Here is a 23,441-nt window from a genome sequence, read left to right on the forward strand (position 1 = left end):
TATTTTCATGTGTTTATTCCCTTTAAATTCCTACACTTTCACTTTAGAGGAGTTTGGGACAGAATGGGAGGAGAATGTATCTATTCATTCTGTCAACTTTTACTTGAAGACTCCACAAATCTACTTGTTAAAGAAAAATAGAATTTCTCCTATATAAATGAAATATAAATGTCTACTAACTCATAATTATAGTTTTGTTATTGTCTGTAATTCTTTTGATATGGATTTAATTTATATTCCTGTCAGTGGTTTTATTAAAGCTTCTAATAAAACTCAGTCAGGAATAGGGTGCCCAGAGGAAAAAGAATTTATCCATATGAAACTTTCATGAAGGGACTACGTGTAAAGTCATGGGCAGGTAAAGGGAAAACACAGGGAATGGTGAGGCACCAGGAACACGTAACAGAAGGACACCCTTACAATCTCTAGAGCCAGAGGGACAAGGCAAGGAATAGAGTTATAGGAGCGAGGTAGGCACTCGAGCTATGGAGAAGAGGCCATCCAGCAGAAGCTGTAGTACACAGATACAGCTGCTGTGCTGAAGCACACTGGGGAAGAAATGCCCACTCCTGGCAGTACAATCCACTGGCCAGACCCAACCAGAAGCTAGCCAGGGAAGGGGACCCAAAAGATGCAGTTTGTTGTGGAATCAGAGCAGGCCCAGAATAGATTGAGGGGGTAAAGGTAAGGGGTGGATAGAGAACTGCTATTAAAACCTAATGTTTTCAGACATTTCTCCAAAGAGACATGCACATGGCCAACAGACACAAGAAAAGACACTCAACATCATCAATCATCAGGGAAATGCAAAATAAAACCTAAGTGAGATATTGTCTCACACCTGTCAGAATGGCTAAAATAAAAAAGATAAGCAGTAACAAGTGTTGGTGGGGATGTAGAGAAAAAGGGAATCCTCGTGCACTGTTGGTGAGAATGCCAACTGGTGCAGCCACTGTGGAAAACAATATGGAGGTTCCTCAGAAAGTTAAAAATAGAACTATCATATGATCCAGTAATTCCACTACTGGGTATTTACCCAAAGAATATGAAAACACTAATTCAAAAAGATATATGCATCCCTATGTTTACTGCAGCGTTATTTACAATAGCCAAATTATGGAAGCAGCCCAAGTGTCCATCAATAGATGAATGGATAAAGAAGAGGTGGTGTGTATATATATATATGGTATACATATATATATATATACACACACACACAATGGAATATTATTCAGCCATAAAAAGAATGAAATCTTGCCATTTGGAACTACATGGATGGACCTAGAAGGTATATTGCTAAGTGAAATAAGTCAGTCACAGAAAGACAAATACCGTATGATTTCACTCATGTGGAATTTTAAAAAAAATATTATTTTGAGAGAGAGAGCGTGCACGCGCATACTAGACAGCATGGGGTGGGGGATGCAGAGGGAAAGGGAGAGAGATTCCCAAACAGACTCTGTGCTGAATGCGGAGCCCAAGTCGGGGCTCGATCCTACAACCCAAGATCACAACCCAAGCTGAAACCAAGAGTTGGACACTTAACTAACTGTGCCACCCAGGCGCCCCTCATATGTGGAGTTTAAGAAACAAATGAACAAAGAAAAAAAGAGACTACCATAACATAATAAATTAAAAAAAAATTAAACATATATATACGAAAGAGAAGAAAAAAGAGACAAATAAAAGAGACTTAACTACAGAGAACAAACTGGTGGTTGCCAGAGGGGAGATAGGTGGGGGATGGGTGAAACAGATAAAGAGACTTAAGTCTACACTTACTGTGATGAGCACTGAGTACACAACTGTTGAATCACTATATTATATACCTGAAACTAATATAACACTGTATGTTAACTATACTGGAATTAAAATGAAAAAAATAAATAAAAATAAATAAAAAATAAATAAAATCACACAGCTTACAACAACAAAAACCTAATGTTTTAGTAACAATATAGTTCAAATACTGAATATTTGTGATTTGACAAAACATAAGTAGGAATATGTAATGTTGGATATTATTATGTATTGTATTAGACATAGAATAGTGGTAACCATAGGGTGGCAGTGACTGGGAGGGAGCATGAAGAGCTTTGGGGGTACTGGTGAGGTTTGTTTCTTGATCTGGGTGCTAGTTACACAGATGTGCTCACATTGTGAAAATTCATTGATTGGTGGGTACACTTACGACTTGTGTTTTTTTGTGTGTATATGTTATATTTCAACAAGAAAATTACCAAAAAAAAAAAAAAAAAAAAAAAGATGGTAGCCATGAATACAACTAAAACAAAACCAAAACCAAAAAACTGTCAATGTTATTTTTCTCTCTTTAGGCATCCTCACTAACAAGTCAACAAGGACTTACTAGAACAACTAAAACAATGATGAGCATTCAACAGACAGGAAAGGCAAACCTTAGCTTCAAGGAATTTGTGATCTGCTCAGGAAAAACAAATATTCAGACATGAAATTAAGAGTATTAACAAGTAATATATCAGGCTATGAAGAATGCTATAGTAAAAACAGACCCACTATTGGCATGTAAGTGATTACTGGAAGGCCTAGATATAAATACTCCTCAAGTGGGCTCCTTTCGTTGGAGATAGGTCATCTAGGCCAAGTAGACCAAACATCTGGTTTCAGAAGGTGTTTCAGTGTTTGCCATGATTGGGCAAGGGGGAGGCTGAGTGGTGCCCCCTCCTCTGCTTCAGTGGGAGTAGCCCTGTCTTATCTGTTTTAAACTATGCATTCTGTGCTAATTTTCATTTAACAAAAGGATTTTGTTCCTAAAATGAGCTTGAAAATCACTCTTCTAGAAATCTGACTTCTAGATTTGTATATCTCAATTGACATATCTTACAGTGGAAAAAATTTTAAAAACCTCTGAAACTCTAAAAAATAAAACCCATTTTTAGAAGGAAATGAAAATTACCTGAAGTAAAGGGATAAAATCCTCCTGTTCTAGAGAGTTGCAGCTGGGCTTTGCTAGAAGACAGATAAACTTGGAGGCATCATCATGATGGTCATTCAGCAACCTATAAGAGACAACTGCTTAGGAAGATGGCTACTGTGAACAACGTCTACAATATCAACAGTTGGTAATTTCAGCCTGAACTGAAGGCCATTTAGATCCAGAATCAAGTTCTCTCTTTTCAATGATATTTTAAAAAGGGCATTTTTCCATGATTTTGTCAAAGGGACACCTCCATAAAAGCTCAACAAAATAGCTTATTATTTTTGTAAAATGCTTCTGGGGCTGATACCACAGAGTCAACAGAACAATGCAGGTAAAAATACACTTGAGGGAGAATGCCCATTCAGGTTTAGCACAGGACATCCAGACCCAGAACTCCAGAGCTACCTACCAGCTAGCCAGGAGAGAATCCATCAGTTGGACTACTATGCACCACATAAAATAAAAACAGCTGTTTGCCCAGGTTGGCAGACATATTCAGGGCCAACCAGATAGGGGGCTTTTGAAATTAGATTTTGAAGGACCAGGCTGAAAAAAAAGAATGAATGCCCTTTTAAGTCTTTAAGCTCTAAGAATTCCTCATGTCCAGCTAACTACTGGACATTTCCACTTAGTGACTGTACTCTGATAACAAAGTCAAAATATCAAAAACCAAATTTAAAATCTTCCTTTCATAGTCAGTCCTTTTCATGGACATCGATTTTTGTTAAAGGTGGTACCATCCTGAGTTATCTGGGCTTGAAATTTTGAAGTCATTTTAAACTTCTTTCTCTTCCTTATTTTCTCCACATCCAATTAGTCTCCACATTTTCTTGATTTTCTTCTTTAATCATGTGCAGAATGCTAGCTGTGTGCCATGTACTTCGTCTGCAGCTTACAGTCCAGTGAGAGTGCTACACCAATGATACTACTGTGGGACAGCCACGACTGAAATAATAAGCACGGGTGTCACCGAAGGCCACAGGAGGCCAGTGAGACTCCCTAAAAAGGGGAAGTAGGAAAGAAGGGTGCTATGGGTCAAGAGGGTTGCATGTACAAATGCCTGGTATGAGAGTGCATGGAATACTTTGGCACTTACAAACACGGGGATGGTAAGAGAAGCGGACGTGAGCATGTAGGATTGGATCTTGGAGGTCCTTTTATGTTAGGTCAGGGAGCCTGGACGTTAGCCTACTCCACAGAAAAATTTTAAGTTGGACAGTGACAAGATCAGATGTGCTTTTCAGAAATATCAAGCAAAAATCCAACCAACCTGAGCATAGACAGTGACAGTGGGAGATGAAGAGAAAGGTATAAATCTGGTTGAAATGAAAAGGACATGGTAGTTGATGGGTGTGGAGGAGTGAAAGGAAGGGAAAAGTCCATGATGACTTCTAGGTTTCTAGCTTGGATCTCTAAGTGCTTGCAATACAAGATTGGAACACAGGAGTCCTCAAAATGTTTTATTGAACCATTCCCTCTATTTCTAGTGTACCTTCAAGTCTGGGGTCTTACTACTTCATGCTGAGACTGACGGAAGGGAAAAGGGTCAAAACAGAGTTCAGTATACATCCAACCTTAAAACATAGACAATTCATTCTCAAACACCCTTTGATTATATAACTCCCCTTTTCAAAAATGTTCAGTAGCTCTCTCTACCACTTATATGAGTAAGTCTAAATGCCTAAGTTGAACATTTGAGGCCCTCTGTAATTAGGTGGGAGCCTGCCTACCTACCTATCTTACTACTTTGCTAAAGGAAACTTCCACTCCAGGCAGCTGGCCTGATCCACTATTCTCTAAGTATGTCATGTGCATTCTTGCCTCTCTGACATTTCTCATGGGAGTCTACTCTCCTAGAATACCACCCCTCCCAACTTTGCTATCTGAATGCTGGCTATTCTTTAAGGTCCAGCTAATAAACCCACCTCTTCAAAAAGCCTTCTCTCAGAACTAAATTCTTTACTGATCTTTGTACTGTTTAATTTAATATACCATTGTACTGTTAGTTTTATTTTTCTGGCACTTAAAGGGCAGACACAGTTATAAATAGGTCTTTTCTTCCTTAGCACCCAGCACAGTGACTTTCACACAGAAGATTCTCAAAAAATGTTTGTGATTTAACAGATATATACTTAAACTGACTTCATTTGTGATTATTACAGCTATAGTATAATTTGTACATTAATTCTCCTTATCATTCTTCAGCATACTCAAGTCCCCTAGAATTAAATATATATACATTTCAGAAAAAGATTAATACGTAATAAGTGCTAGAAAATGATTGGGATGATCAGAATAAAAAGGTGGTGAGATCTCTGGAAAGGAAAGGAGCACTTTTATAAAGAAAGGATGGCACAGATGAGAGATACTCTGAGAAGAAAAAGGCAAATCAAGAATAGCTCTTTCCTGACATGTATCATATGACCTCACTGATATGAGGAATCCTTAATCTCAGGAAACAAACTGAGGGTTGCTGGAGTGGTGGGGGGTGGGAGGGATGTGGTGGCTGGGTGATAGACATTGGGGAGGGTATGTGCTATGGTGAGTGCTGTGAATTGTGTAAGACTGTTGAATCACAGACCTGTACCTCTGAAACAAATAATACATTATATGTTAAAAAAAAAAAAAAAGAAGATAGTAGGAAGGGGAAAATGAAGGGGGAGAAATCAGAGGGGGAGACGAACCATGAGACTATGGACTCTGAGAAACAAACTGAGGGTTCTAGAGGGGAGGGGCATGGGGGGATGGGTTAGCCTGGTGATGGGTATTAAAGAGGGCACGTATTGAATGGAGCACTGGGCGTTATACGCAAACAGTGAATCATGGAACACTACATCAAAAACTAATGATGTAATGTATGGTGATTAACACAACATAAAAAAAAAGGAAGAATAGCTCTTTCCTATCTGAAGCATGAAAAAGAAAGAAAAGGTGAATTACGATTTTCAGCTAATGATAGTGCCTGGTGAACTCTATATGGAAGAGAAAAGGAGATAAATAAGAGTTGTGAAAGCTGAAGAAGGTAAACATAACTATTCTAAACTGGTATCTTCCAGAGCCCTTAAAACAAAATATTGTTTTGTTAATAGACAAATGAAATGCTAACATTAAAATGTAAGAGAAAATAAAGCATAAATAAGTTGGAAAAATATTACTGTTTGAGAGGAGCTCTGCCACAAAGCTGGTAATCCAGCAACTCAAAAAGTTGTGGACCAACATCTTTCCCCTAAAAATGTCCAGACTGCAAGAAAACAGATGTCAGAGTACAGATAGGAAACAGGCAATGCGCAGGGGAAGGAGGGAGAGCACAGGCAGGGGAACAAGAGCCTGTTAAGTTGTTCATCCTCAAACCATTAGGAGGAAGGCTAGGAAGCCTCCACCCCATGAGCACTGGGATAGCAAGGAAATTATTTCTTGTTATTCGGTGACTTCATTTGACTTTACTTTTCAAGATTATATAGAGCCTATTATTGGAGCATGAGTCAGCTTTTGTATGTATATACCAATATGTTTTAATTCTGTGTTTATCTGCCAGTTATTTTTTGTATTTGAAAATTTAATGTACCATACTTGCGCCCAAGTCATTTTATGCAAAGGGTAAAATCTGTTAAAAAATTGCAAAAATAAACACATATCTTCTTCAAGGTCAGTATGATAACTCAAACCATCAGGCTTAGCTGCTTAGTCTCCCCAAATAGCCATACTAGGGTATCCCTTAAAGCACCCTTGCTTTTATTTTATTTTTTATTTAGTATTTTTAAAAGATCTTATTTATTAACTTGACACAGAGAGAGAGAGAGTGAGCACAAGCAGGGGGAGCACCAGGCAGAGGGAGAGGGAGAAGCAGACTCCTTGCCGAGCAGGGAGCCCAATGCAGGACTCCATCCCAGGACCCTGGGATCGTGACCTGAGCCGAAGGCGGACGCTTATCCAACTGAGCCACCCAGGCGCCCCATAAAGCTTATTAAAAGACATTTTAAAAACTAAGAAACAGATTCTTAACTATAGAGAACAAACTGATGGTTACCAGGGAGGAGGCAGGTGGAGGATGGGTGAAATAGGTGGTGGGGATCAAGGAGTGCACTTGTTGTGATGAGCACCGGGCAACATATGGAAGTGTTGAATCACTATATTGTTCACCTGAAACTAATACTACAGTGTATGTTAACAAACTGGAATTTAAATAAAAACTAAACTAAACTAAAAGGCAGTTTAAGAGCACAGAAAGGAGCTCCCACTAGAGGGCGCTCCAACCATTTTAGTATGGGGCCATAAGCTAAAGCTTCACTATAGAGACATACACTTAACTACTCACAGAAATTTTTCCAAATGAGGAAAGATAGGGACAGGTGCCCATGGTATATGACTTCATAAGCAGTTTCCTGTAGTTACCTAAAATGAAGACTTGTGCTTCATATCTTTTTTCCCGTTTTGCCTTTTGTAGAAATATCTTTTCCCTAGAGATAAAATCAACAGGGTCCATCTCAATAAAAGAACACGGCTGTGTGGTGGCCGTGCTGCTCCGCCCACCGACATAAATGTCCGCCCTATGTCAGTGACTTACAGTCTTAAGGAAAAAAGCACCCTGGCTGACTCTATTATTATGCCGTTAACTGCAGGTAAATCAAGCTGGTTTGCAGTTGTCCTTTGCTATAGTCAGCCTCAGGCTCACAAACGTAGGGGCCTAGAATATTCAAAATAACTTAAAATATAAGTAGTTACAGTTCTTCTCTCTGGCTCTAATCTCTTCTAGAATAGACTACTTTCTTTTTTTCAATCTCCCAGCTTGTTCAAAGTTTTCTCTTAAACAATTGTTAAGAATTCTAACTCACTTCTTGCTGCTTTCACAGACGGTTAGATGACCAACAATGCTGATCTCAATGGCTAAAGACATCTCTGACAAGAGCTGTGCAGTATCTCTTCTGTTTCCTCCTCTGGTTCATACTCCAGCCAAGGCCTGACACTTACGGGGGTGAAATAAGCTAGCTGAATGAAAGTTAGAACACGTACACATTTCAAGTTCTTGAATTCCACTACTGTTACATACTGATTTAAAATAATAATTAGTAATAGATAATTGGACCACCCAGCTGAAGTCTTGACTTTATGGGTGGGAAAAGGAGAGGGAATCCAAGCTGACTTCTCTACTGTCCAGGCCCTAGGCTCTATTTTCTTCCTGTAGGTTCTAGGCTGCCAGAAATACCAGTGATAAATACCCTAAGGGCAAATGCCAATTCTTTTGCTGGTTCATCCCTGTTAATTAGTGTTTATACTATTTCTAGCCTCTAAAGAATTCCATTACTTTTATGACTGCTTATTCACACACACATTTTTTTTTTTTTAAAGGCATTTCTTAGATTTTAACCAGTTTTCTACTTGCTATAGGAGAGGTGGGATGGTGATCACAGCACTGACTTTTTTTTGTTTTTTTTTACTTTTTTATTGTTATGTTAATCACCATACATTACATCATTAGTTTTTGATGTAGTGTTCCATGATTCACTGTTTGTGTATAACACCCAGTGCTCCATGCAAAACGTGCCCTCTTTAATACCCATCACCAGGCTAACCCATCCTCCCACCCCCCTCCCCTCTAGAACCCTGTTTGTTTTTCAGAGTCCATCGTCTCTCATGGTTCGTCTCCCTCTCCGATCTCCCCCCCTTCATTCTTCCCCTCCTACTATCTTCTTCTTTTTTTTTTCTTAACATATATTGCATTATTTGTTTCAGAGGTACAGATCTGTGATTCAACAGTCTTGCACAATTCACAACGCTCACCATAGCACATACCCTCACCAATGTCTATCACCCAGCCACCCCATCCCTCCCACCCCACCCCCCACTCCAGCAACCCTCAGTTTGTTTCCTGAGATTAAGAATTCCTCATATCAGTGAGGTCATATGATATATGTCTTTCTCTGATTGACTTATTTAGCTCAGCATAACACCCTCCAGTTCCATCCACGTCATTGCAAATGGCAAGATCTCATTCCTTTTGATGGCTGCATAATATTCCATTGTGTATATATATATATATATATATATATATATATATATATATATACCACATCTTTATCCATTCATCTGTCGAAGGACATCTTGGCTCTTTCCACAGTTTGGCTATTGTGGACATTGCTGCTATAAACATTGGGGTGCACATACCCCTTCGGATCCCTACATTTGTATCTTTGGGGTAAATACCCAGTAGTGCAATTACAGCACTGACTTTGAAGTGTCATCTAGATGGTGTAAGAAGAATGATTCTCCTAGGGTCCTTTCAGTTCTTGGTATTCAGACAACTTAGAACTATTCCTTGTAACAAAATCACTAAAATTTACCTGGAAAACGTGAAGCATTTTAACTTTTAGCTTTGGTGTGTTTCTTTAAAATAAGTTCATTAACTGGTAAAAGTTCTATATACTCTAATCACTGTAGTTCTAATAGAACGCAGGAAGAATTTGGTGAACTCAACTTGCTGCTAGATTTTTAAAAATAAGAACCAACTATGTTCTCAAGCATTATACTACTAAGGGCTTTTAGGTGGCATGAAGGGATTAGAAGGAATCTGTATGCTTAGTTCTGCTATTATATGTTGATTTTAAATGATAAAAGGTGAACAGCATTTCCCAACAGTTTACCAGGAAGGGTTAAAATTTAGCCCAAAAAAGGTGAGCAGAACATATGTAAAAAAAAGGCTGGTCAGTTGAAAGAGGTAGGAGAAGCAAGCTGTGACATTCTCTTAAAATGTATAAATATACCAAGAAATAACTCATAAAGAAGAAAGGGAGAAGAAAGAAAAGAAAGAAGAAATTCAAAAAAACTCATCAGAGGTGAAATAGGTAAAGAGGATTAAGAGTACACTTATGGGGGCGCCTGGGTGGCTCAGTCATTTAAGCAGTTCAGCATCTGCCTTTGGCTCAGGTCATGATCCCAGGATCCTGGGATGGAGCCCTGAGTCAGTTCCCTGCTCATCTGGAAGTCTGTTTTTCCCTCTCCCTCTTCCCTATGCCCCCCCACCCCCCCATCGCCCCCCCCTTCATGCTCTCTCACTCTCAGAATAAATAAAAGTCTTAAAAAAAAAAAGAGTACACTTAGGATGAGCACTGAATAATGTATAGAATTGTTGAATCACTATATTGTACACATGAAACTAATATAACATTGTAGGTTAATTATACTGGAATTTAAAAAAAAGGGGGTATGTCAGGATGTACATATTTGTTTCTTAACTGGAGCTTTCAAAGAATGATGATTAAAATCTACTAGAATTCAGTTATTTTTAATAAATCAACTAGATATAATTTTAATGTGGATCATGAGGATGGAAGCTGTATTTCTCAGATGACACATGTGGTCTGCTCCCCTTAAAGGAGAGTCTTTACTTTTATGTCACTGTTACCAGAGTCAAATCCTAAGACCCACATTTAACAAGCAAAACTAAGAAACTACCAAACAGTTACGAGAAAGGTATCTTTGAAGATCTCTTTTACTGATTAAAGACTTGTAAGATAAAGACTATGGAAAAAATTTGTGTGTGGTTATGAATAGTTGTGAATCACTGAATTTTACTTGTTGAAATAAAGGGTAAAGGAAAATTAATAAATGAGTAAAATAAATGACCTTTATAAAGCACGTTGTGAGAACCAGACAATTCTTTGCCTAGCCCTGGAGTGACTGCTTGTATACTTACTTTCTCCACATGGCAATGAATGACTGTGCTGACACCAATCCTGTCCTCTCTCCCCCGGCAGCCCTGAACATGGGGGCTTTCCAATAGAGAGGACAGCCACAGAGCTGCAAATAAAACACAAATACAGTGTAAGCCAAGGGGTGGTGAAAAGATGACAGAGCCAAACAATGGGCCTTTGTGGCTTTTACCCTTTGTGCCACAGTGGACAGAGGGTCCTTGAAGGAGCAAATCTGAGGCAGAGGCAAATATATAAGCTATGGGAGATTCAGAGAGAGACAAAGGGGAAACAAGAGGATTACATGTTTAATGAAGGAAAGGGAAATCCAATTGTTTTGGATTTTTCTCCAAGTTCATTTACAGTGATGTGTCTTTCTCTTTTCTCCAAGTTCACTTCTCCAAGTTCATTTACAGTGATGTGTCTTTCCCTTTCCTGATAGTTAAAGCAACCAGTCTCCCTTCCTACCACTCTCACATCATATATTTTCTGCCTTCTAAAGAGAATGACTGAATGTCTTGGTCGTATATGCCCTTCCTTCCTACTGCATAAAAATACAGCCACATTTATTACTTGGTCACTTGGTGTTAATACACTCTCCCACCCATCTCCTTTACTCTTCTTTGCCTACTATGTTATTAAGCCTCAGGGTCAGGAAGAACCAGAAAAGCCTAGATTCTTCAAGAAAATAGCTATCTACTTAAATGGTTACAACAGGTATAAGATTAAAGATAAAAATCAAAATGGTATCATTTATTTATACATTAGAAACTACCACAAATGGCTACATATTATAAAAGCCTTAGGAGGAACTGGGAATGAATATAAAACTACAATACACAACTACAATACTCTAAAAGGTGTTTTTTTTTCTTCAATAAAAAGCTATTTCAATTAATTATACTCTCACAAGAAAGAGTTCTTAACAAATTTACCTGCTTTTTTCCTAGAGGGAAAATTCCTTTGAGTAATGATAGTTATCTAAATAATAGTAGAGAAATAGTCTCCAAATGTTCCCAATTTTGTACATGCATGTAAAACATATTCCCAAATTTGAAACCCTTCGAAGGAGTCATATCTTGTTATAAAGTAGGTAGTCTTATTATTTGTATTAGACACAGGATCTGTTGAGCCTTCATCATGCTACAAAGGGAAGCTTTGTCTTTGGAGGCTGACTAGAAGTGAATCTATATTAGGTTCTGGTGAAGCTGCTCCTGGTGTGAGGCCTCAGTGCATGGGGAATCTCCACAGAAGCGTGAGGAGTACCTGGTCTGAGGTTATGAGTCTGACTTATGCTGAGAGAACACCCAAAGGCGTTCTGGATTCATGTCAGAGATGAGGATATGGAAGGTGAGATTTGAGCCAAGGGAGGTAAGTACAGGGCAGAAATAATAGCTGTTCCTGCCGGGGCTCTAAAGCATGTTCTGCAAACAGGGTGGAACTTAAGATTTCTTAAGTCCAGAGGTCAAATACCTCCACTGAGGTCAAGAATGAGGGAAAGGTGTTGCTTAGCAACCAAATGGACTTTGTTTATTGTGTAAATTATGATTGCCAAAGTACAAAGCTCACAATTAATATACTTTGGGTGGTAAACTGTCAAATCCACTTTCCAATCCCAATCCTCCCTTTCATGCAGAATGGTAGTTTGCCAAGAAAATGCTCTTAGATGTGACAGGCAACTGGCAACTGCTAGGAAAGCTTGAAAGAATAGTCTGTATTGTAGAGGTGGGAGTACAGAGCCCCAAACAGAGAAAGTAAGTACAGGGAGAGATTGGAACTGGCTTGCCAAAGTGCTTGAAACTCCACCATTATAGTCACTCATGGATTTTTCAGAATTGGAAGGACTCAGGAATCTAGCTCAACTTGGGGAAGTGGTCACTTAGCTGAAACACTACCAGGGACTGCATGCTTACCACATCCCGTGGGGCTACTTCCACTATTAAACAACTTTCATTCCCTTGGATTATAGTCTTTTCTCTAGAAGACTCCTGTTAAAATGCATACATATCAGCTCCTAAGGAGTAGTAAGTTGGTGAGAGACTGACACATACATTCATTATGACTCAAAGGCAAAATCCTAACAGATAAGGTATAGAATGGATAGGTTTTAAAATAGATTGGGGGGCGCCTCAGTGGCGCAGTCAGTTAAGCATCCAACTCTTGCTTTCGGCTCAGGTCATGATCTCAGGGCAATGAGATCAAGCCCTGCATCAGGCTCTGAGCTCAACGTGGAGTCTGCTTAAGACTGTCTCTCTCTCTCCCTCTGCCCCTCCCCACCTACTCTCTCTCTCAAAAAATAAATAAATCTTTAAAAAAATAAAATAGATAGGAAAGGGCTGGCCTATTTTTCTCATTGTGGGGTACCCTAAATAGCCACATGTTAGGCAGCATGAGGGTATTAGCCCTTGGAGAAAATGCCAAAGGAAAAAAATGCAATGCAGATATTACATTTTGGCTATTTAAAAAAATGTATGGCTGGCTGTATCTGCTTGAAACCAAAGAATTAAGATAAAGGGTGTCAGGAGATCAATAAGAACCTAAAAAAGTAAATGACATTAAGCTGAGGGCAACAGAATAGAGACGTCAATAACAGAGGAGAGAACAAGCCAGTGTCAAGACTTTTTACAAAGGAAGAGAATGGATGGCAAGTGGGGATGTGAGGGAGATACAGAAAATGGGTTTAGGAAACTCAGGGGGAGGCCAAAGTCAGTCTCTGGTAATCAAAGTTGCTGGAGCAAGGACAATCTAACACCTATAATTTGACCTAAGGAGGGCCCAACAACATAAAGAATTGAAAGCAAGGTTATCTAATGAGTCACACAGGAGGAGGAGATGATTATCCAGTATCTGCAATGTTCTTTAACATTTTAAAATGTCTTATGCCTGTTATTTCATTCGATCATTACATGATCCCCATGCAAAAGAGGGCAGGTATTTTCAGCCCATTCTACAGATGGAGAAATAAAGGTACAGAGAAGCTGCCTTACAGGACACAGGCATGATAGGTCAAGGCAGTACTACCTCAGCCAGAAGAGAGAAGCGGATGGTCTCTGTACAGTTCAGAAGAGACTTTCACTCTTCCTCAATTTTCTGCTAGAGGCTAAAACTCTGTGGTGAGTCTTCTGGCTCTGAAGACAAATGCTTTTCTTACCGTTCCTCAGTGTATGTTCCTCCACTGCTTTTCTCTCTCTTAGATTCATTCTCTTTATTAATTTCTTCTCCGTCATCACTTAAAGCTGTGGGAAAAAGTACACGCTACACACTGAGAATTTAATCAGAAATGGGTATTAATCTCTCCAGGGCTGTTTGAGGTCAAAGAAGAATGAGCTAAACTTCAGCAACAGATGCAGATTTCATAAACACAGCGTTTTCTTTGCACTTCAAAAAACAGACCCCAGTCTCTACAGCCACACTTAAGTGTCACTAAGAGTAGACTGCAAACTCAAGCTGGCCTTCCCAACAGCTTTATAGACTACAAGAATTCAGAGAAGTGTTCATTTATTGCTCCAACTACCTCTCCCTTCATTGTCCCTTAAAGGCTGTCTTTCTTCTCCTTTACCTACAACCAACTTGTCATGAGAAAACAAACACATGCAGTGCAGATGCTACAGGCACAGAGCTCACTCTGTGGCAGAGAAGACCGACGTGCATAGTAAAAAATATCTGAAAATAGGGTTGTGCTTAGTGAGTGTTAATAGACAGCCATAGCCAAGTAAAAGCTGGGTTAAATGGGGATTAGCTAAATGCCAGAAATGACGACATAAATCTGTCGAATGCTAGAGGACCACTGAACCATGGAGCAGGGCACGGCTACCATGAGACAGGGGCAGAAGGGCCACAGCAGGAGGGTGGAGATAAGGCTGTGGAAAGGCAGAAGAGAACAGGATCCTTAGTTAGAAGCTGGGAATATTCAGAGGAGGAAGGTTGACCTATAGGACTTGTATTCCAGACGGAACAAGCTGTAGGTCTCTGACAGGTACAAATCGCTTGGATTGGCTCTCCAGATGTGGTGTGCACAGCACAGCACCAGGAACTATTATGTCTCTTAATCTGGACAGTTTCTCCTTGTCTGACTGCCTGAAGCAGTCCATGAAACTGCCTGTTTCTCTCACACGGACTGTTGGCATGTTAGAAATAACCCTGTTTGGCATTTATGCAGTTGACATGTTATCTCTAAATGCAGATTTCATTCAGCCTTACTAATTCTGTCTCTTGGATTTAGATTCATAGTTCCACCCCATTCAGATAATTTACCATCTTGGCTCATACAGTTGCCATCTCTCAAAGCTTTGGGTAAGAAAATGCCAATGCCCTGAAAGAACCTGTAATTTATTTGGGTGGATACTGATTGGAAGTTAGCTAATGGTATGTTAGCATATGTTCAGGGGAGATAACATATGGTATAAACAGCACAACACCAGGAGTTAGAGGACCAGTCTCCTGACATGTACTAGTTCTCTGACTTCAAGTGAAGTACTCACAGAACTTCAGTTTCCTTATGTCTAAAATAGAGAGTAAATAGGTGAGCTCTTATTTCTGCAATGAGTTTACTTTTCATTAGAAATATCTAAGGGATCAACAAGCAAGTTCTAAGATGGGGGGGAGGGGTGATGAAGGTGGGAATAAAAAAAGAACTCCTTGTCGTTTCTCCTAAAATCTAATTTACAAATGAACTATTGGGACTTCATCAAGATAAAAAGCTTTCGCACAGCAAAGGAAACAGTTGACAAAACCAGAAGAAACCAACAGCATGGGAGAAGATATTTGCAAATGACATATCAGATAAAGGGCTAGTATTCAAAATCTATAAAGAATTTACCAAACTCAACACCCAAAGAACAAATAATCCAATCAAGAAATGGGCAGAAGACATGAACAGACATTGCTCCAAAGAAGACATCCAAATGGCCAATAGACACATGAAGAAATGCTCAGCATCACTCAGCATCAGGGAAATGCAAATCAAAACACAAGGAGATACCACCTCACACCAGTCAGAATGGCTAAAATTAACAAATCAGGAAATGACAGATGTTGGTGAGGATGTGGAGAAAGGGGAACCCTCCTACACTGTCGGTAGAAATGCAAACTGGTACAGCCACTCTGGAAAACATGGGGAGGTTCCTCAAAAAGTTGAAAATAGAGCTACCCTAGGACCCAACAATTGCACTACTGGGTATTTACCCCAAAGATACAAATGTAGTGATCTGAAGGGGCACCGACACCCCAATGTTTATAGCAGCAATGTGCACAGTAGCCAAACTATGGGAAGAGCCCAGATGTCCATCGACAGATGAATGGATAAAGAAGATGTGGCATATATACACAATGGAATATTACTCAGCCATCAAAAAAAAAAAATGAAATCTTGCCATTTGCAACAACGTGGATGGAACTAGAGGGTATTATGCTATGTGAAATAAGTCAATCAGAGAAAGACAATTATCACATGATCTCACTTATATGTGTAATTTAAAAAACAAAACAGGATCATAGCGGAAGAGAGGAAAAAAACCAAAAGACGAAATCAGAGAGGGAGACAAACCATAAGAGACTCTTAATCATAGGAAACAAACTGAGGGTTGCTGGAGGGGAGAGAGGTCGGGGGGGATGGACATTAAGGAAGGCACATGATGTAATGAGCACTGGGTATTATATAAGACTGATGAATCACTGACCTCTACCTCAGAAACCAATAATGTATGTTCATTAATGGAATTTAAATAAAAAAAATGAAAAAAAAAGAAAATAGTGAATAATTATTCATTTTCATAGTGAATAAGAAGTAAAGAATCTATCTGCTTTACTTTTTCTAAGTGCAGTATTTTGCTTAACACAATGTGCTCAATAATTTGATTAAAGAGAAGAATGTAAAACAAAAAAACCAAAACCCCCCAGAAGCAACAAATGTTCTGAATGCAGATAGAGAAGAGGGCAGGGCATGACTGGAGTGGGGATTCAGGGGCTTCTCCAAAGACACGATGGAAGGTAGGTCTTAAAGGATGGGTGAAGTGGGGGTTGGCAGGAGTGGAAGCCCATTTTGGAGGGAAGAACTGGGAGAGCCCAAATGCAGAGGCAATCCTGTTGGAGGGCAAATAGGTCAGGCTTAGGCAGGGAACAGTAGTTTGGGTTTTATCCTCAAGATCAGTAGTGTCCAAACTTTAAAATATTATTCCTGAGGGACATCTGGGTGGCTCAGTCGGTTAAGCGTCTGCCTTCGGCTCAGGTCATGATCCCAGGGTCCTGGGATCGAGCCCCACATCAGGCTCCTTGCTCAGTGGGGAGCCTGCTTCTCCCTCTGCCTGCTCTACCTGCTGCGCCCTCTGCTTGTGCTCTCTCTCTCTGACAAATAAAATCTTTTAAAAAAATAAAATATTATTCCTGAAAGCAGGGGAACTGTGAAAGTACGAACGGGGTCTCAGGAGCTTCCACTTGGTCTCCTACTTGCCCACATGCAATTCTTAGTCTACTAAACCCCTCTGCCTCTTGAAGCACAGCCTGAACCACTGCTAAATCTTGAGATATGATCTGACTCTTCAATTTACACGCATGATAAAAATAAAACCCAAACAAAACAAAGTGCTGCTATAGGTCGTGAGCTGGGGAATATTGCTGAGCTGGGGAATGGCATGATCAAATATAATCTGATGCTCATGCTTAGTATTAATTGTTCTAGGAGGAGACTGGAGATGTAGCATCCAGTTACTGAAGATGTTCAGTAGTCCTGGCATGAAAGGCTAAGATCCTAAATTAGAAGCAGTTGAGTATATTGGAAAGTATCAAAGACTTGGTTCCTAGCGGCAAATCCATTTATTTCTGAGTAGAATTAGTGTTGAGCTGGCCCAATGGTTCCTTGTCTGGCTTCAGGGCAGAGTTATGATCAATGGGTGAGAACAAAAAAAGACATTCATATTTAATACAAGGGAAATTTTTCTAACAACTGAGGCTATTTCATTTTTTTAAAAGATTTTATTTATTTATTTGTCAGAGAGAGAGCACACAAGCAGAGGGAGCAGCAGAGGGAGAGGGAGAAGCAGGCTCCCCGCTGAGCAAGGAGCCCGATGCAGGACTCAATCCCAGGACCCCGGGATCATGACCTGAGCCGAAGGCAGATGCCCAACTGACTGAGCCATCCAGGCGTCCCCAGTGAGGCTATTTCATAATGGAACAGGTTGCTTGGCAAGATAGTGAGCTTCCGGTCACTGAAAGCATTCAAGCAGAGAATGAATTTATGTGTTGATGATGTCATGGATGTAATTCCTATATTAAATGGGAGGATGGCCTGGAAGAACACTAAGGTTTTATTCAAACTTACGAGTTCCATGAAATGGGACCATAGATGATGTATCAGGATCAAATAAGTTTTTTCAACAAGGGAAAAAACCTAGCCATTCTTAAAAAACAGAGAGCAAAGAGGCAGTGAAGAGAGAGAGATTGGGATTGTTAGAGAAAGAGAGATTATACATCATTTAGTAGTTATATTACCTTTGCAATTTTTCCCATTTCATAGATGTCTGCTTTCTGATCTTCAATATCCATGAAAGCAGTTTCAATTTTGCTTAGAGTCTGTTCATAGTTACTGCAGGCATCGGGGAGTCCTTCAGGAAAATAGAACTGTGGAATGTTTACAGACAATGGTGCATGCACAACATTATTCACATGAGGAACTGGAGAGAGAGGTCGGGGACTAGTTGGAAAGGTGGCTGTAGGTGGAAGAGGTGTCCCAGGTTTCTTTTCTGGTTTATTTTGAATCTGGAAGGAAAATGTGATTATGAGACACAAACATTCTAAACAGTATATATTTCTTGAAAGTCCTCACCAGTAATAAGTAATAAATAGAGACAGTAGAGATCAAGAGCTCATTCTACTCTACAGGGTGATCAGTTTGCTTCTAGGGGATGTCTATCCATAAAAAATAAATACGTTATCTGTCAATACCTGAGTTTACGCAGATTTATGCTTTAAAAATCCTATAGTACATCTTTCCATCAATTATGAGCCAGACATTTAAGAGCAATGTTAGCTGACATATTAAGATCTTCAAGTGTATTCTTAGTCTGTTGGAATTGGATTAGTAAATTCTTTTCAAAGACTGTTCTTCATCTTTCTGCACATTTCTACCTCTACTTCAACAGGCACATAGAATAAGTTCTTTTAAAATGCATAAATCTAAAATATATTGGGGGGTGTTCTTTCACCTTCTTCTCTCTAGTTTGACTTTGTCTAGGTAAAATCACTGTCAGTACCTGATGCAGAGAAAGTCTTTGTTAAGAAAATTAAAGCATTTTACTTTTGGTAAGTCTTCTACCAGGTTGATTTACTTGCCCCTGGGGGGATGCCATTTTTTTCTATAATACACATTTCTCTCATTTGTGGTACACTCCAATAATAGGCAAGGATCGTGGTTATTAATTTCATCACAGCCAAACTCCCTTCAGAGTTTAACTCATTTATAGTTTATATCATTCCTTTTTCCAAAAAGGATTTGATGTGGTATGCCATAAAGAGATAGAAGAAAGGATGGTATATGGGGGGGGGGGCGGGCAATGAGGAGATTAAGATTATCCATGATTCAGGGAAAGGGGATGGGAGGTACACTAACATTCAGGTAGAAGTCTACTTTACCAATGAAGACTAAATTTAGTTCTGAGATTCCTAGCAGAAAAAGCAAAAAGAGTTCCATGAAGATTTTCAGAGTTTTAATTTCTTCTCTTAATTTTGATCAAATTATCTATCAAGGCTCATGAGCATGGCACTGTGTTAGATACTACATAAAGTATGAAAGAGGGACAGGACTGTTGATCACTATGAACACAAAATATTACTCAAATTTTCATTTTCCTTAAATTATCCTAATACCATTCCTAAAGTTTGAACAGTGATTTATCTCTAAGTAATAGATCTGAATATCATATTTCTGATATCTAATAGTAGATCTGAAATAGTAGATCTGACTATCATTTTGACATATGGGCTCATAACATATCTTTAAACTCAGGATAAAAATCTTGGCTACCCTTGAAAAGCATGAGTATTATAGGAAGATAAGCTTCATTCACATAAATATGTGATGAATAGGATTTAATCTTCTTTTGTCACACATGGCCTATTTCTCAGGTTAATATCTGACACAATACATACAGTAGAGTCTGCTCATATATTAATACTACTGGGGATATAAAGTCCAGTTGGTCATACCAAGATTTTGCTGCACTATCAGGATGTCACCCCTATAAAGTAATAGTCAAGCAAAACATGGCACAGAGAGAAGTGAGGCTAATGAAGTATGAAAAACTTAAAAGAAAACAGTGATGGCTTACTAGTTCTGTGACCTCAGGAAAGTTACTTAACCTTTTAGAATTCAGTAATAAAACAGATTATAACTCCTACTTCTTGGAAGGTTGTTGTAAAGATTAAAGGAAATTACAGGATGTAACTAACGTAGGTAAAATGTTCAGAACAGTGCTAGGCACAGATATGTCCTTATTTAAGAAAATGAGCCACAAGGCCAAAGGATGAGGTTCTCAAAAAGGTTAAATGTAATTTGGCATGGTCCTTCAGATTCAACAAGAAATAAAATAATCATTTATATTTGTAAAATAATTTAAAGTTTACAAATCACTTTTGATTTAACAAATTGATAATCTGTACGTAAAGATTTCTTTCTGTTTTAATGTTAAGCTGTAAATATTATTACAGAGTCCCATGAGTCAATAACAGTAGAAATCGTTCCTAAACTTCTACAAGAAGGCATATAATTCTTCAGGGGCTTTATGTTTATATATAAATAGGTCATTTATATTAGTGTCATCCCCTTTCTATTATTCTATGCTGAAACAGGTCTGTGAGACTACAAGTATACAATCATAAAAATCCTTTTTTTGTTTCCCCAAAATGTTTTCCATGGTGTGACATCCAGGCAGTTATAACCATAGGATTAAGACCACTGGTGCCAGTGGGGATGAAACCCAATAGTCTAGTGAACACACACTAGTGGAAAAGGTTTAGAGCAAGACCTTCTATGTTAACTCTACACTTTTGCTTCGACAGAAATAAGTAACAATTGAGAACAAACCCTGGCTATCTGTCAAAGTTTTTATTTAAATGGGTATTCAACTATATAATCTACTTTGCTTTCCTTAGTGTACTTCTTAACATTAAGCAATTCACTGATAGGGAAGTATTTATCAATTCATTGGTTAATCCCATATTTAACAAAATTGATATATTTAAAAGGGAAAAAAAAGAATGCATTTATTTTGCACTTTTATGTATTAATCAATTTACTTTCCACTGAATTCAATAGAAGACACATAATTTAGTTTAATAAAACTGGCCCTTTATAAATACTATAGAATAACAGTTATATAAAATTTGGCAGATTTATCAGCAAGTTCAGCATCTGCTCATTTTGAATAAAACTGTTTTGTTCAAATTTAGAAACAGTGTTAAAATAGAACTAGCTGGGGAAAGTGTCTCAATTCTCCATTTCAGTTTTAGTCTATAAACAAACATAGTATCATTTAGTATCCTTATACTATTATGTCACTGTAGCATTTCCAATATTTGACCATTTTTGACCTGTTTTTAAAAATAAGCAATTTCATATGGTTCACTCAATCTGAAATTACTCTGGGTCAGAATAACTAAGAAACTACGGTTTCTTGCTGGATTCTGGGTGGCCATCACTTGTATGACCCTTGATTTGTATTGTATTCAAGGTGAGGCAAATTGTTTGGTAAAACACTGGCCCTACATTATAAGCAAGTAAGCATGGATTCTGCAAAGTTGTCATCACAGGCAGAAATGACTCAATATCACAGCTTGCTGAGGGAGGACATTCTTTCACAACCCAGAAATTGTCATCCTTTGTTACCTACATACATTATATCACACCCACACAACTGTCTATATATAAAATTAGTTCTTCCCGCAAAAAAAGATTACCAGGACTGATACTTTAAAAACAATTCATTACAGATGTATGTATGTTAATACAAATATAGTCTATTGATTCAAAGTGCAAAGACAGCTTTTAGCACAGAAATTCTAGTTTCTCAAAGATACTTCTATTTAAAATTTGTGAACTGTACGGTATTTGTTGAGGTGTATTTATTGTCTCTAAAACTGGATTCCCTCTCTACAAGAGAAAAATGTGAGTACTGTACTTCAGGTCCAGAAGGTCTATTTTTAAACCTGTTGGAATCTCTCTACAAATAGCTTTCTGCAAATAGCTGAATAGAGGACACAGATTAATTCCTTGATCTAATATCAAGTGAGCTGTAAAATTATTTGTAAGTTAGTTCACTGGGTGGTTTTATTAGTAATAAAAATATTTTAAAAGAAACACCCAAGTTCCAAACCTGTGTCTGCTGAAATGACTTCAGCCGCTTCTTAAACCGTGACGGGAGAACAAAATCACAGCCCCTTGCCAGGAAAGCTAACTCTCCCCTTAAATCCGGGTCCCTTCGTAGAGATGTTTCCTTGATCATCATCTTTGAAAAGTGGATGTTTACTTAGCCACTGTCCAGTACACTTCTGAAGATGGTCAGATTTAAAAAGTTGTCAATCTTGTCAGGTAGAGAGGTATTTTCTTCTTATCTCCAAAAGAAATTAAGTTCAGGCATTGTGCTTTCCCAGTCTCCAGGGACCACAATCCATGCTTGTACTGACATGCAACTGGTTCCCAAATATAGCCAGTGGCTCCCAATATCTGCTCATAATTTTCAAGTTAGAAACATGCCTGCAATGGGCCTGTTGCTCCCTGTAGAGAGCTTTATGTCAAATTGACCTGCACATGTTGAGAATACAGAGCCTTCTGGGAAAGGAAGCACCCACTACTCTAGCACCAAAGTTAGAAACATTACAGCTGGACCTAAAAATAGCAACTTCTCAGATAATGCTAACTTCTTAAACTCAGAGTATGTGAGGTGTCAATCCACATAAATCAGTTTCTCCTCAAACAATTAGAAAAAGAACATGTAGAGCATTTTTGTTTTTGCTATTTAGTATTTTATGAAAAAAGAACAAGCTACACTTCAAATTTGAATCTATCATTTTAAGAACAGTTTTTTTTTTATTTCTTATTTGAAGGGAAGCAAATATATAAAACCCTCTAGATATATCCAGCTAAAATACGGAGAAAAACTTTCATCCTCAAATGTAATATAGAAAGAGGTCTGTTGATCTTATATTTTAAAATCAAATCCTTTTTTTTTTGGCTTGTGTGCAGAAGACTATCTTAGTTATCCAACATACTTCGGTGAAGTGATTCTGGATCTAGACACATTTGAAAATTTATTGTCAAAGTGTGGGTTAAGAAAGTAGAACAACTGGGGGCACCTGGATGGTTCAGTTAGTTGGGTGTTGGACTCTTGATTTCAGTTCAGGTCATGATCTTGGGGTCATGGGGTCGAGGGCTCTTTTCTCAGTGCAAGTCTGCTCAAGATTCTCTCTCCCCCTCTCTTTCTGCCCCTCCCCCCACTCGCATACTCTCTGTCTCTCTCTCTCAAAATAAACAAATTAATAAAATCTTTAAAAAAAAGAAAGTGGAACAACTGAATGCCATAAGAAAGCAGCTTTTATATACATGTGAGTGAAATTTGGCGACAGTAAAGGTACAAAAGATGAGCAAATAGCAATGACATAATGTCTTGAATTTGTGAGCCTTTTTTCTTCAAGGAGCTTTAAAGAAATCATCTCAGATTTAAAAAATACTCTATTATTTTATTATATACTAAACATCTGCCTCATGTAGTCATTTACAAATAAAACTTCAAACATCCTCTTCAATCTTT

General features: G+C 38.5%; 1 protein-coding gene across 8 annotated transcripts in view; it reads right to left on the reverse strand.

Moving 5' to 3' along the window:
• Positions 1-23,441, reverse strand: part of PPP2R3A (protein phosphatase 2 regulatory subunit B''alpha) — a 215,807-nt gene that overhangs the window by 107,631 nt on the left and 84,735 nt on the right. For 6 of the 8 annotated variants that reach the window (XM_032408642.1, XM_032408644.1, XM_032408643.1 and 3 more), the window contains 3 exons: positions 18,130-18,396; positions 10,650-10,753; positions 2,936-3,038 (listed from right to left, as the gene is read on the reverse strand). In XM_032408642.1, coding sequence (XP_032264533.1) covers positions 2,936-3,038; positions 10,650-10,753; positions 18,130-18,396 — 474 coding nt within the window. Of the gene's footprint in view, positions 1-2,935; positions 3,039-10,649; positions 10,754-18,129; positions 18,397-22,007; positions 22,704-23,441 lie in introns of those variants that run through there. The other 2 variants (XM_032408649.1, XM_032408648.1) reach the window with 2 other exon arrangements.

This window comes from Phoca vitulina, unplaced genomic scaffold (genome assembly GCF_004348235.1).
Source record: "Phoca vitulina isolate PV1807 unplaced genomic scaffold, GSC_HSeal_1.0 scaffold10, whole genome shotgun sequence".
Lineage (NCBI taxonomy): Eukaryota > Metazoa > Chordata > Mammalia > Carnivora > Phocidae > Phoca > Phoca vitulina.